We start from the raw sequence: 16,422 nt of genomic DNA on the forward strand, positions 1-16,422 counted from the left end.
ATCACAAGTCCAAGACACCAGATGAAAGATACAGATCTTGTGAATAAAGCCACCATTTCAGATTTTTAAAATGTTTTACAGGGAAGACAAAATATGTAAATCTATTAGCTAAACACGTTAGCAAAATACACCACTATTCTAACTCCATCAGTTTCTTACTCCTTCAGGTGCTATCACCAATTCGGCTCAACTAAGATATTGATAGCCAATAACCTATAAAAAAAACCATCAGATGACAGTCTGATAACATATTCATGGTATAGGATAGTTTTTGTTAGAAAAAAGTGCATATTTCAGGTAGAAATCACAGTTTACAATTGCACCGACCATCACAAATCCACTAGAATTACTAGATAGAGCAACGTGTATGACCAATTTACTCATCATAAAACATTTCATAAAAATAGACAAAGCATAGCAATGGAAAGACCCAGTTCTTGTGATTTCAGACCATATTTCAGATTTTCTAAGCGTTTTTCAGCGAAAACACAATAAATCGATAAGTTAGCATACTACATGTTCCAACGTTACCAGAGCATCGATTCCAGCCAAAGAGCGCTATAACGTAACCACCGCCAAAAGATATTAATTTTTTCACTAACCTTCTCAGAATTCTTCCGATGACACTCCTGTAACATCATTTTACAACATACATATACAGTTTGTTCGAAAAGGTGCATATTTAGCCATACAAAACCGTGGTTACACAATGAAAATACTAGGAAATCAAGCCTCAATATGTCTGACGTCATCTATCAGAGTGATCTAGTTTAATTAAAAGCTAATCATATACTTGACTAAAAAATACAGGGTTGACAGGAATCGAAAGACAAATTAGTTCTTAATGCAACCGCTGATTTACATTTTTAAAATTATCCTTACTTTTCAATACAGGGTTGGCCAAGTGAAGCTATACCAAACAAAATGGCGATGTATGCGTTTAAAATATTTCGACAGAAACACGGTTTATCATATTAAATATTGCTTACTTTGAGCTGATCTTCCATCATATTCTTGGGCAATGTATCCTTTCTATGTTATAAACGTCTTTTGGTCGATAGATGTCCTCTGTCCTTCGAAATGTCCATCACCAACGACCGACACCCTAAAGCGTGTCCAAACTTTCAGAGTGCACGACAAAGAAATTCCTCAAAATCGCACTAAACGGATATAAATTGATATAAAACGGTTAAAATTCACTACATTATGATGTTTTTAACAACTATAACGACTGAAAACATGACCGGAGAAATACTGCTGGTTAGAAAACGATTTGGAACGAGGCAGGTCCGATGGCCTTCACGCTTGAGGCGCACGTTGAGAAAGAGGGGTCTCTGTACATTTTTGTCATTTATAATGGCTGTGAACGTCCCATAGACTTCATTGAAAACGTGATGACGTACAGACACCCAGAGGAAGACGTAGGTAGTGTCGGTTTCTTCATAGCATTCACTGTGGCCTTATAAACAGACCCCAGATCAGAGGTAAAAATTTCTGAAATCTGAACCCTGTCATGAAAAGTGCTGTAGAAATTGTTCTGTACCACTCAGAGACAAAATTTCAACTCCTATAGAAACTATAGACTGTTTTCTATCCAATAATAACAATAATATGCATATTGTACGATCAAGAATTGAGTACGAGGCAGTTTAATTTGGAAATGTAAAAAAAAAAATAATGCTAACAGCTCCCCCTATTGACAAAAGGTTAACTGCCTTGTTCAGGGGCAGAATGACAGATTTCTACCTTGTCAGCTCGGGGATTCAATTTTGCAACCTTTCGGTTACTAGTCCAACGCTCTAACCACTAGGCTAACCTGCCGCCCTTATACCACCCACCACTGCGACCTGTATGCTCTAGTCGGCTGGCCCTCGCTACATATTCGTCGCCAGACCCACTGGCTCCAGGTCATCTATAAGCCTGTGCTAGTTAAAGCTCCGCCTTATCTCAGCTCACTGGTGACGATAACAACACCCACCCGTAGCACGCGCTCCAGCAGGTGTATCACACTGGTCATCCCAAAAGCCAACACCTTCTTTGGCCGCCTTTCCTTCCAGTTCTCTGCTGCCAGTGACTGGAACGAATTGCAAAAATCGCTGAAGCTGGAGACTTGCATTTCCCTCACTAACTTTAAACATCAGCTATCTGTGCAGCTAACCGATCGCTGCAGCTGTACATAGTCCATCTGTAAATAGCCCACCCAATCTACCTACCTCATCCTCATATTGTTTTTATTTACTTTGCTGCTTTTTTGCACACCAGTATCACTGCTTACACACCATCATCTGCTCATCATCATCTGCTCATCTATCACTCCAGTGTTAATCTGCTAAATTGGAAATACTTTGCTACTATGGCCTATTTATTGCCTCATGCCATTTGCACACACTGTATATAGACTTTATTTTTTTTCTATTGTGTTATTGACTGTTACGCTTGTTTATTTTTTGTGTAACTCTGTGCTATTGTTTCTGTCGCACTGCTTTGCTTTATCTTGGCCAGGTCGCAGTTGTAAATAAGAACTTGTTCTCAACTAGCTTACCTGGTTAAAAAAAAAATATAATAATAATAATATAAATTGATTGGCTCAAATGCATTAAGAAGGAAAGAAATTCCACAAATTAACTTTTAACAAGGCACACCTGTTAATTGAAATGCATTGCAGATGACTACCTCATGAAGCTGGTTGAGGGAATGCCAAGAGTGTGCAAAGGTGTCACCAAGGCAAAGGGTGGCTACATTTGAAGAATATCAAATATTAAACATATTTTGATTTGTTAAACACTTTTTTACTACATGATTCCATATGTTTTATTTCATAGTTTTGATGTCTGAATTATTATTATACTATGTAGAAAATTGTAAAAAATAAAGACAAACCCTTGAATGAGTAGGTGTGTCCAATCTTTTGACTGGTACTGTATATATATTTATTTTGATCCTGACAAACTCATCTTTCACTGCCGGTGACAAGCATAAACATAATATAATGCTGCCACCACATTACTTCAAAATACAGAGGTGTTCACTCTGTGATGTGTTTTATTAGATTTGTCCCAAACCTGAAGGCAAAAAGTGTATTTATTTGCCATGTTGTCTTGCAGTATTACTTAAGGACCTTTTTGCAAACATAATAGATGATTTGAAATAGATTTGTTTTAATGCAGGCTTCCTTCTTTTCATGTTGTCATACTGGCCAGCAATGTGGAGTGAATGTCATATTGTTGATCCCTTTTGTGGTGGCAGCATTATGTTATGGGTATGCTTGTCACTGGCAGGGGCTGTAGAGTTTGAAAGGATCAAAATAATATGAAAGGAGCAAAGCCCAGGTAAAAAGCTAGAGGAAAACATGCCTCAGTCTTCTGAATGCATGTTCTGAACACTGGGATAGAGTTGTATTTTTCAGTGGGACAATTAAACAAATGTTTATGCCAAAGATAACAGAATGGCTTTCCAAGAGTTGTTGAGTGTTCCTGAGGGGTCCATTCTCAGTCCTGACATTAAAACTGCTTGAAAAGGTTTGAAGATTGCCGTCCAATAATGATTCCCAACCAAATCTACCGAGCTTCAGCAATTTTGACAAAAAACAATGGATATACAGTGAGTCTACAAAACATTAGGTACACCTTCCTAATATTGAGTTGCATGCTTTTTTGCCCTGAGAAAAGCTTTAATTCATCGGGGATGGACTCTTACAAGGTTTTGAAAGCTTTCCACAGGGATTCTGGCCCATGTCAACGCCAATGCTTCCCACAGTTGTGTTAAGTTGGCTGGATGTCCTTTGGGTGTTGGACCATTCTTGATGCACACGGTAAACTGTTGAGCATGAAAAACCCATCAGCGTTGCAGTTCTTGACACACTCAAACCAGTGCGCCTAGCACCTACTACTATACCCTGTTCAAAGGCACTTAAATCTTGTGTTTTGCCCTTTCACCCTCTGAATGCCTCACATACACAATCCATGTCTCAGTTGTCTCGTGGCTTAAAAATCCTTATTTAACCTATCTCCTCCCATTAATCTACACTAGATAGGTAGATTTAACTAGTGAAATCAATAAGGGATCATAGCTTTCAACTGGTAAAAATCAAATTGAATCCGTTTTTAGATAACATTTTAAGGCAGCAAAATGTGACAATTGTGACAGGGGTGTGTAGACTTTCACTAGACACTGTATTTGTATGATAGATGTATGTGTCCTGAAGTGTGTGTTGTTGGTGTCTGGAAAGAGTACAAACTGTGTGTAGTCTAGGTCAGTGGTTTTTAACCTGTGTACCGCGGCACACTGGTGTGACTTGAGGAACTCTCAGGTAAAAAAATTTGGAACACCCTTATAACACTTATAAACGTGACCTGTGGAATGAACATGGGATTTTGACTTGGGAGCACCAGTGCCACTTACAGTCGTGGCCAAAAGTTTTGAGAATGACACAACTATTAATTTCCACAAAGTTTGCTGCTTCAGTGTCTTTAGATATTTTTGTCAGATGTTGCTATGGAATAGGGAAGTATAATTACAAGCATTTCATAAGTGTCAAAGGCTTTAATTGACAATTACATGAAGTTGATGCAAAGAGTCAATATTTGCAGTGTTGACCCATCTTTTTCAAGACGTCTGCAATCGGCCCCCGCATGCTGTCAATTCACTTCTGGGCCACATCCTGACTGATGACAGCCCATTCTTGCAAAATCAAGGCTTGGAGTTTGTCAGAATTTGTGTGTTTTTGTTTGTCCACCCGCCTCTTGAGGATTGACCACAAGTTCTCAATGGGATTAAGGTCTGGGGAGTTTCCTGGCCCTGGACCCAAAATATCAATGTTTTGTTCCCCGAGCCACTTAGTTATCACTTTTGCCTTATGGCAAGGTGCTCCATCATGGTGGAAAAGACACTGTTCCTGGATGGTTGGGAGAAGTTGCTCTCTGAGGTTGTGTTAGTACCATTCTTTATACATGGCTGTGTTCTTAGGCAAAATTTTGAGTGAGCCCACTCCTTTGGCTGAGAAGCAACCCCACACATGAATGGTCTCAGGATGCTTTACTGTTGACATGACACAGGACTGATGGTAGTGCTCAACTTGTCTTCTCCGGACAAGCTTTTTTTCGGATGCCCCAAACAATCGGAAAGGGGGTTCATCAGAGAAAATGACTTTACCCCAGTCCTCAGCAGTCCAATCCCTGTACCTTTTGCAGAATATCAGTCTGTCCCTGATGTTTTTCCTGGAGAGAAGTGGCTTCTTTGCTGCCCTTCTTGACACCAGGCCATCCTCCAAAAGTCTTCGACTCACTGTGCGTGCAAACGCACTCACACCTGTCTGCTGCCATTCCTGAGCAAGCTCTGTACTGGTGGTGCTCCGATCCCGCAGCTGAATCAACTTTAGGAGACGGTCCTGGAGCTTGCTGGACTTTCTTGGGTGCCCTGAAGCCTTCCTCACAACAATTTAACTGCTCTCCTTGAAGTTCTTGATGATCCGATAAATGGTTGATTTAGGTGCAATCTTACTGGCAGCAATATCCTTGCCTGTGAAGCCCTTTTTGTGCAAAGCAATGATGACGGCACGTGTTTCCTTGCAGGTAACAGTGGTTGACAGAGGAAGAACAATGATTCCAAGCACCACCCTCCTTTTGAAGCTTCCAGTCTGTTATTCGAACTCAATCAGCATGACAGAGTGATCTCCTGCCTTGTCCTCATCAATACTCACACCTGTGTTAACGAGAGAATCACTAACATGATGTCAGCTGGTACTTTTGTGGCAGGGCTGAAATGCAGTGGAAATGTTTTGGGGGGATTCAGTTCCTTTGCATGGCAAAGAGGGACTTTGCAATTCATTGCAATTCATCTGATCACTCTTCATAACATTCTGGAGTATATGCAAATTGCCATCATACAAACTGAGGCAGCAGACTTTGTGAAATTGTATATTTGTGTCATTCTCAAAACCTTTGGCCACGACTGTAGATAATACATTGAATGACACACATGGTTGCATCTGTATCGTTGTTTCAAGTCCAATGCGCTGGAGCTGTTGTTACATTTGTATCATTTGAGGGGCGCACAACGAGCATGGTCATTCGTATAATTTTACTTCTCCTGCGAGAACCCTTTGCACAGGCAAGTCTGACGAGACTTAGCAGTACCACAGCCTCTGCCAAAGAAACAAACGGAGCATGGCTTTGTGTTTGGGGTTGCACATTTTACAATGCCAAAACCCAAAGACCTATTTTACTGGATCTACCAGAGTTTTTCTTTCTATTGGAGATTTGCAGGACGCTTTTAAATGGGTCCATACAAACTAAACATGAGTAAGGAACTACGAAAATAGTTTAAATAAACCCTATTTATTCAAAAAAAAATTTTTTTTTACAGAAAATGGATTACTTGCAGTATGGATCAGATTACCACAAAATACATTATTAGGAAAAGTTTAGGTGTGCGACAGAATGTTTTATCCCATCAAGGTGTGCCACGGTTAAGAAAAGGTTAGGAACCAATGGTCTAGGTTTATGTTATAGATAGAAGTAGAAAATAGTTGGTAGTGAGTGCTACTACTTTCCTAATGTTAAGGAAAGGTACAGACAGTGGTGTTTTTTGAATGAGACCACAAGTCTATGATAATGTGTGTATTGTCTTGGTAGATGTGTTGGTTGTGAAGTGTGTATTTATTTTGTCTGAAAAGAGCAGGTATATATTGTCAGTAGCCTACGTAGTCTACGTGTGTATAACACTATATGATGTATTGATATGTACAGTGGGGAGAACAAGTATTTGATACACTGCCGATTTTGCAAGTTTTCCTACTTACAAAGCATGTAGAGGTCTGTAATTTTTATCATAGGTACACTTCAACTGTGAAAGACGGAATCTAAAACAAAAATCCAGAAAATCACATTGTATGATTTTTAAGTAATTAATTTGCATTTTATTGCATGACATAAGTATTTGATCACCTACCAACCAGTAAGAATTCCAGCTCTCACAGACCTGTTAGTCTTTCTTTAAGAAGCCCTCCTGTTCTCCACTCATTACATGTATTAACTGCACCTGTTTGAACTCGTTACCTGTATAAAAGACACCTGTCCACACACTCAATCAAACAGACTCCAACCTCTCCACAATGGCCAAGACCAGAGAGCTGTGTAAGGACATCAGGGATAGAATTGTAGACCTGCACAAGGCTGGGATGGGCTACAGGACAATAGGCAAGCAGCTTGGTGAGAAGGCAACAACTGTTGGCGCAATTATTCGAAAATGGAAGAAGTTCAAGATGACGGTCAATCACCCTCGGTCTGGGGCTCCATGCAAGATCTCACCTCGTGGGGCATCAATGATCATGAGGAAGGTGAGGGATCAGCCCAGAACTACACGGCAGGACCTGGTCAATGACCTGGAGAGAGCTGGGACCACAGTCTCAAAGAAAACGATTAGTAACACACTACGCCGTCATGGATTAAAATCCTGCAGCGCACGCAAGGTCCCCCTGCTCAAGCCAGCGCATGTCCAGGCCCGTCTGAAGTTTGCCAATGACATCTGGATGATCCAGAGGAGGAATGGGAGAAGGTCATGTGGTCTGATGAGACAGAAATTGAGCTTTTTGGTCTAAACTCCACTCGCCGTGTTTGGAGGAAGAAGAAGGATGAGTACAACCCCAAGAACACCATCCCAACCGTGAAGCATGGAGGTGGAAACATCATTCTTTGGGGATGCTTTTCTGCAAAGGGGACAGGACAACTGCACCGTATTGAGGGGAGGATGGATGGGGCCATGTATCGCGAGATCTTGGCCAACAACCTCCTTCCCTCAGTAAGAGCATTGAAGATGGGTCGTGGCTGGGTCTTCCAGCATGACAACGACCCGAAACACACAGCCAGGGCAACTAAGGAGTGGCTCCGTAAGAAGCATCTCAAGGTCCTGGAGTGGCCTAGCCAGTCTCCAGACCTGAACCCAATAGAAAATCTTTGGAGGGAGCTGAAAGTCCGTATTGCCCAGCGACAGCCCCGAAACTTGAAGGATCTGGAGAAGGTCTGTATGGAGGAGTGGGCCAAAATCCCTGCTGCAGTGTGTGCAAACCTGGTCAAGAACTACAGGAAACGTATGATGTCTGTAATTGCAAACAAAGGTTTCTGTACCAAATATTAAGTTGTGCTTTCCTGATGTATCAAATACTTATGTCATGCAATAAAATGCAAATTAATTACTTAAAAATCATACAATATGATTTTCTGGATTTTTGTTTTAGATTCCGTCTCTCACAGTTGAAGTGTACCTATGATAAAAATTACAGACCTCTACATGCTTTGTAAGTAGGAAAACCTGCAAAATCGGCAGTGTCTCAAATACTTGTTCTCCCCACTGTATAAGACTGTCCTCCTTTCCATGAACAGTAAAACACAGTGTCATCGTTGACCAAGGCTTATATAACAGTAAATTCAAGTGTAGACATTACGGTAATCAAATATTCAATTATTCAGATAGGAAGTTTAAGCAGTATTTATCTATTTGTGAAACATGGCCCACTGCATGTTCATACACACAAATACACAAACATGCACACAGTAAGACATTCATTTGAAAACACACAGAACAACAAATGCGTTTTCAGCATTCTCACAATATATAGACAAGGACACAGACACAAAAAGGACACAGAAAGGGAGGAATGACAGAAGGATTTGACAAGGTTTTATTTTCTTGGCTTCTGTTTTGATTGGATGACTTTCAGTAGGATAGGCCTTCTGTTTTTAGTTAGACTACTTTTTCTATGAGCTGGGGAGTGAGAATGAAGAAAGCTGGGTAGCTTAGTTCTGATTCGTGCAAATGGTTGAGTGACCTGTCAGTGTGTGTGTGTGTGTGTGTGTGTGTGTGTGTGTGTGTGTGTGTGTGTGTGTGTGTGTGTGTGTGTGTGTGTGTGTGTGTGTGTGTGTGTGTGTGTGTGTGTGTGTGTGTGTGTGTGTGTGTGTGTGAGTGTGTGTACATGTTGTTTGTGTATTGTGTGTGTAGTATGTCACTTCTGAAGCGTCATATGCTGCCTCCCCAGTAGAGAGATACATATGTATACATCAATGTGACATGTTCAAGAATGGTTGATCACTCATAAAGAGATATAAGAAAAGTAAAAACTTGTTCCATAACCAACAGCATACACAAACACATAGTGCTCTTTTTTTTAAACTATTTTCTACTTTTTAGAATAAAAGTGAAGACATCAAAACTATAAAATAACACATATGGAATCATGTAGTAATCAAAAACGTATATTTTAGATGCTTGAAAGCAGCCACCCTTTGCCTTGATGATAGCTTTGCACAATCTTGGCGTTCTCTCAACCAGCTTCATGAGGTAGTCACTTGGAATGCTTTTCCAACAGTCTTGAAGGAGTTCTCAAATATGCTGAGCACTTGTTGGCTACTTATCCTTCACTCTGCAGTCCAACTCACCCAAACCATCTCAATTGGGTTGAGGTCATGTGATTGTTTTCGGCCAAGTCATCTGATGCAGCACTCCATCACTCTCCTTCTTGATCAAAAATCTTGGCTTACACAGCCTGGAGGTGTGTTTTGGGTCATTGTCCTGTTGAAAAACAAATTATAGTGCCACTAAGCGCAAACCAGAGGGATGGCGTATCGCTGCAGAATGCTGTGGTAGCCATGCTGGTTAAGGGTGCCTTGAACTCTAAATAAATCACAGACAGACAGCAAAGCACCCCAACACCATCACACCTCCTCCTCAATGCTTCACGGTGGGAACCACACATGCAGAGATCATCCGTTCACCTACTCTGTGTCTCACAAAGACAAGGCGGTTGGAACCAAAAATCTCAAATTTGGACTAATCAGACCAAAGGACATATTTCCACCGGTCTAATGTCCATTGCTCGTGTTTCTTGGCCCAACCAAGTCTCTTCTTCTTATTGGTGTCCTTTAGTAGTGGTTTCTTCACAACAATCCAACCATGAAGGCCTGATTCACGCAGTCTCCTCTGAACAGTTGATGTTGAGATGTGTCTGTTACTTGAACTCTGTGAAGCATTTATTTGGGCTTCAATTTCTGAGGCTGGTAACTCTAATGAACTTATACTCTGCAGCAAATGCATTCCAGGTGACTACCTCATGAAGTTGGTTGAGAGAATGCCAAGAGTGTGCAAAGCTGTCATCAAGGCAAAGGACGGCTAAATATATTTTGAATTGTTTAACACTTTTTTGGTTACTATATGATTCCATATGTGTTTTTTTTCATAATTTGTCTTCACTGATTTCTTCGCTATGATTCTACAATGTAGAACATAGTAAAAATAAAGAAAAACCCTGGAATGAGTAGGTGTGTCCAAACTTTTAACTGGCACTGTATGTTGTGTATACATACAGTAGTGCGGAAAAGCATTTGGCCCCTTTCGGATTTTCACATTTTTTGCATATTTGTCATTAGATTTTGTAATCAACCAAAACCTAATATTAGATAAAGGGAACCTGAGTGAACAAATAACACAACAATTACAACATTATTTAATTTATTTCATAAACAAAGTTATGCAACTGATCAATAATTACAGGAAGCTTTCTTTGCAGTCATTGCACTTAAGGTGGCACAAACAGTTATTGAGTGTAAGGGGGCAATTACTTTTTCACACAGGGGAATTGGGTGTTGCATAACTTTGTTAATTAAATAAATACAAATAATAGATAGATTTTTTGTTATTTTTAAACTTAGGTTCCCTTTATCTAATATTAGGTTTTGGTTGAAGATCTGATAGCATTCAGTATCAAAAGTATGCAAAAATAGAGAAAATCAGAAATGGGCAAATGCTTTTTCATGGCCCTGTATATTCATACATTAAACATGAAATGAGTCACGTTTGGTCATTTTTAGAAGTAGAAACTGCACATCTGCTAGGGGTTTGGGAACTGACGGTGCTGCCAGGGAGAAAAGCGGGTAAAATGCTGGGTAAAAGACAGTTATAACAGTTAAAATGCCAGGCATAGTTCAAAGTGCTGGTCAATGTACAGATTAAAGGGTCAGGTTATAGCACAGATGGTCATAGAGGTAAAAGAAAAGGGAAGATGGCAGGTGCCAGTTATGGACCAGATCGAAGTCCGGGTTAAGGGCCAGCTAAAGGCACAGGAGGAGGTAAGGTCAAAGGGCAGTGGTACGGTTCCAGTAAATTGGAAGTTTCAGTTAGTGTACAAAGGGAAGGGCTTAGCTGAAGTAAGTAAGGGCCAGCTAAATTAAGGAGGGCCAGGTAGGTATAGTGGTAAAAGTAAAAGGAGGATGCAGGAAGAAAGCTTGCCCTGGCTCCTTGTCCTGAGATGGAAACAGATTATTATATCACTGAGGCTTGATGTCTGTATATATGAGTATACCAATCACCTTGAAATACCACAGGATGAAGATGTCTCCACAAACACAAAACACAAATAAGCAGAGTGCCCCTGGATGAATGCAATACAGACGAGACAAAACAGCTACATAGTGGTGGGACAGGTGACAGGGGGACGGGGCTACGGGGTGAGGAAAATACGATTTGGGGATGGGGTCAGACAGCCGACACACAGGTGAACACAGAGAGACAGGGACAAGGGCCCCACGTGGGCTCACAAGCACTTTCTTTCCAGCTTGGTCTCTTATTCTGTGGTGGCATGCGGCGGTACCTGACTATAGCCTGGCTGGGGCTCGAAGGGCTGGTGCTGGGGAGTACTGCACGGGGAAGGAACCCCCGATGTAGAGGCTGACCGGCCCAGTTTGCACACCGCTTTGGATTCTGTAGGGAGACATGCTCAGTCAGTTAGGATGTACAGTACGTTGTTGCGAGGGATGTTGTGAGGACCTGTGTTGTCAGGACCTATAGGCACATTTGCCCTGTCCTTCGTTTAGCTGTGCTTTAGCCTTCAAAAGGAGATAAAACCCAAATAATTAAACACAATTCTTTCGGTTAGCTAACCTTGACTGCTCTGTCCTCAGCATCTGCGTTTTATTAACTTCATCTCAGTTGCACTGAATGTCAGTTGCATAATTTCAGTTGCATATATTAACCAACTCAACAGTAAATTCAAAAAGAGATCAATCTTAATTTACAGTGCATTCGGAAAGTATTAAGAACCCTTTACTTTTTCCAAATGTTGTTAAGTTACAGGCTTATTCTAAAATTAATTAAATATGTTTTTCCCTCATCAGCAGCAGGGACTGGGAGACTTGTCAGGATCGAGGGGAAGATGAACAGAGCCAAGTACACAGAGATCCTTGATGAAAACCTGCTCCAGAGCGCTCAGGACCTCAGACTGGGGTGAAGGTTCACCTTCCAACAGGACAACGACCCTAAGCAAACTGCCAAGACAACGCAGGAGTGACTTCGGGACAAGTCTATGAATGTCCTTGAGTGGCCCAGCCAGAGCCCGGACTTGAACCCGATCAACATCTCTGGAGAGACCTGAAAATTGCTGTGCATCGACGCTCCCCATCCAACCTGAGAGAACTTGAGAGGATCTGCAGAGAAGAATGGGAGAAATTCCCCAAATACAGGTGTGCCAAGCATCATACCCAAGAAGACTCAAAGGTGCTTCAATAAAGTACTGAGTAAAGGGTCTGAATAGTTATGTAAATGTGATATTTCATTAAAAAAAATCTAAAAACCTGTTTTTGTTTTGTCATTATGGGGTATTGTGTGTATATTGATGAGGGAATTTAACTTCTTTGGTATAGGGGGCAGCATTTTCACTTTTGGATGAATTTCATGCCCATAGTGAACTGCCTCCTACTCTGTCCCACATGCTAATATATGCATATTATTATTACTATTGGAAACACTCTGAAGTTTCTAAAACTGTTTGAATGATGTCTGTGAGTATAACAGAACTCATATGGCAGGTAAAAACCTGAGAAAAAATCCAAACAGGAAGTGAAAATTCTGAGAGTGGTCGTTGTTAAAGTCATCGCCTATTCAATTCCCTGTAATATATGGATCTGTTTGCACTTCATACGCCTTCCACTAGATGTCAACAGTCAGTAGAACGTGGAATGAAGTTTATGCTGTGGGACCGGATGGGAGGGGAATGAGTCAGTGGTCTGGCAGATTGCCAGATTTTGGTCACGCGCTTTCCTCATGTTGTCTCATTGCGTTCCATTACTTATACAGACATGAAAGAATGCTTCGGTTGCAACGTTATTGGATATAAATGATAACAACATCCTGAAGATTGATTCCCTACTAAATTTGACCAGTTTATTCGACCTGGAATATAACTTTTTGAAGTTTTCGTCCGACGTTTGCCTGCATCTGCGCGAGTGTTTGGACACGTGTACTACACATGCTAGCAACATTAGCTAATTGGACATAAGTAATGGACATTATCGAACAAAACAACAATTTATTGTGGAACTAGGATTCCTGGCACTGCATTCTGATGAAGATAATCAAAGGTAAGGGAATATTTATGATGTAATTTCATATTTCTGTTGACTCCAACATGGCGAAGAAATGTTGTGTATTTCTGAGCGCCGTCCCAGATTATTGCATGGTGTGCTTTTTCCTAAAGTTAAAAAAAATCTGACACAGCGGTTGCAATAAGAACCAGTGTATCTTTAATTATATGTAAAACATGTATCTTTCATCAAAGTTTATGATGAGTATTTCTGTTATTTGACGTGGCTCTCTGTAATTACTCCGGATATTTTGGAGGCATTTCTGAACATGGCGCCAATGTAAACCGAGATTTGTGGATATAAATATGCACATTATCGAACAAAACATAAATGTATTGTGTAACATGATGTCATATGAGTGTCATCTGATGAAGATGTTCAAAGGTTAGTGATTCATTTTATCTCTATTTCTGGGTTTTGTTACAACTATCTTTTGCTGGGAAAATGGCTGTGTTTTTCTGTGGCTATGTACTGAGCTAACATAATTGTTTGGTGTGCTTTCCCCGTAAATCCTTTTTGAAATCAGACATGTTGGATGTATTCACAACATGTGTAGCTTTAATTTGGTATCTATCATGTGTGATTTCATGAAAGATTGATTTTTATAGTAATATATTTTAATTTGGCGCGCTACATTTTTTTCTGGATTTTGGCCAAGTGGGACGCTACCGTCCCACCTATCCTAGAGAAGTTAAAAAAAAATACATTTTAGACTAAATCTGCAACGTCACAAATTGTCAACCGGTCTGAATCCTTTCCCAATGCACTGTATCAAGGATTCTGAGCCACATTCTGTACACATTAAAATTTAAAGGAGTAACATTCATTTCTTTCACCATATCTGAATTATTTAGCCTACCTTGATATAATGCATTTTTTCTGTAAAAAAATACTCATATAGCCTACTTATAATTCTCAGATGTCATGCCAATACATTTTGTAGACACATTTCATGTGTCTTCTAAATTATTAGCTCTTAGCAATCGAACACTATGGGCTCCAACATTGGAAGTCAAATCATTTTGAACTATTTCCATCTAAAACACATTAATTCAAAACCAATCAATTATGGAAACATTCTCTTCCACATTCATTTCTGTAATTAAAAACAATTTGTGTGTAACTCCAGGCAGAGGCCCTCACCTGTGACCCCACTCCCCAGCATCATGGTGGGGCTGACAGAAGAGCGTCCCAGGCGGCTGGGCATGGCAGTGGGGTTGGATGAATGTCCGGAGGGCCCATCCCACTCCTGGGATTTGGGAGACTCCTGGCTGCCTCCGTGGTGAGCTTTGCTCTCGTGCCTGGATAGAGGTTCTGTACTGTGGCTCCTGGTCTTGGCCTCACCTGGGAGGGAGAGGGTTGTTTTCAAAAGGCTATCACATTTAGTAAATGCTTATACGCAATCTATATGCACGCTGCCACCACTACACTAAAACCTCTGGACTCGGTGTACCATAGTCCCCTTCCTGTTATTACTGAAACCAGACCACCATCTACTGTGGCCTGGTTTCCATTGCTGCTTAATGCAGTTTTACAGAAACTCCCTACAGCTGCATTTACACAGACAGCCCAATTCCGATCTTTTCCCCAAATATTGTAGAAAGAGCTGTCAAAAGACCAATACGTGGGAATAAAACCAGAATTTGTCTGCCTGTTTAAGCACAGCATACCTATCACTCATCCCTTCTTAATTGGAGGCATACCACCTGTGTTTATACTACCAAACTAAGAACCTAATTCAGATTTGTATCCAATTTTACTCAGATTTACATGTGGCCCATATCAAAGTTGCGCATTTACACTGATGCAGCCTCCGAAGTAGCATACAGATGGAATGCTCATTTTCTGTCACTGCTCCTTTACATTTTGGGTGCTTGTCGTGGTAGCGGCAGGTCATATGCAAAAAAAAAGCCAATTCCCAGCCAAAACAATCTGATCTGAGGGTCCAGACTGAGGTCACATATGGAACATGAGAATTGTATCAGGATTGAGATCTACCAGTGGCGGTCAGTGCCGTTTAAGATGAGGGAGGACAAAACATGTTTCATGAGCATGGCCTTATTTCTATTACTGCATATTGGATGACTCTCATTCATATTCCATTCACCCAGTGCACATGGTACTTTCATTTCCCCTATGCTCATGAGGTTGCTACAACCTAGCCGATGAATGAAAGTTTACAACGTAGGTGCACACAGGTTCGAGAGACACATTTGAGGTGATAGAAAGTGACATTCAATACCGCCTTGCAAACTCTTGCCTGCATCTAGCTGCTATAGGGCGTAATCATTAGTCCAACAGTTGCAGTTTGTTACGTTTAAGAAAAAAAAATTCAACAGGATCAGCGGAATGACTACACCTTTGATCACGCGTAAACAGAGTTCACTCTCATAACAGCCACACTGTATTTGCTTGTGGACTTTAATGCACAACAAATCAAAAGCTTACCTTGACTTGGAAGAGTTCCAGTGTTGTGTTGGAAAGTCATAGCCAGCTAGCTAACATAGCATCCCTCTGTTTGAGCAGGGTGTTTCAGTAGGCTAGGCTAGCTAGCTGCATTTGCTAGTTAGGGAAGTGAAACTGAGAGTGAAAAAAATGACAAAATCTCTCCCTCTCTATTTCTCTCTTGCTTCTCCTTCTTTTTGGAAGAAATTAATTTGTTAAAAACTGTTCCACTATTGTCTTCCTCTCTCTTTGAGTCAACTACTCACCACCTTTTATTCACCGCAGTGCTAGCTAGCTGTAGCTTATGCTGTCAGTACTAGATTAATTATCTGATCCTTTGATTGGGTGGACAACATGTCAGTTCATCCTGCAAGAGCTCTGATAGGCTGGAGGACAACCTCCGGAAGTTGTCATAATTACCGTGTAAGTCTATGGGAGGGGGTGAACACCATGAGCCTCCTAGGCTTTGTATTGAATTCAATGTACCCAGAGGAGGACGGAAGCTGAGTTGTCCTCCGGCTACACCATGGTGCTATCCTACAGAGTGCTGTTGAGGCTACTGTAGACCTTT

General features: G+C 40.9%; 1 protein-coding gene across 1 annotated transcript in view; it reads right to left on the reverse strand.

The window, feature by feature from the left end:
* Positions 1-16,422, reverse strand: part of nyap2a (neuronal tyrosine-phosphorylated phosphoinositide-3-kinase adaptor 2a) — a 131,146-nt gene that overhangs the window by 21,222 nt on the left and 93,502 nt on the right. The window contains exons 5-6 of the mRNA XM_071359545.1: positions 14,550-14,750; positions 11,639-11,748 (exon numbers count right to left, since the gene is read on the reverse strand). Of these exons, the coding sequence (XP_071215646.1) occupies positions 11,639-11,748; positions 14,550-14,750 (311 nt within the window). The remainder of the gene's footprint in view (positions 1-11,638; positions 11,749-14,549; positions 14,751-16,422) is intronic.

The sequence above is a fragment of the Salvelinus alpinus genome, chromosome 22 (genome assembly GCF_045679555.1).
Source record: "Salvelinus alpinus chromosome 22, SLU_Salpinus.1, whole genome shotgun sequence".
NCBI lineage: Eukaryota > Metazoa > Chordata > Actinopteri > Salmoniformes > Salmonidae > Salvelinus > Salvelinus alpinus.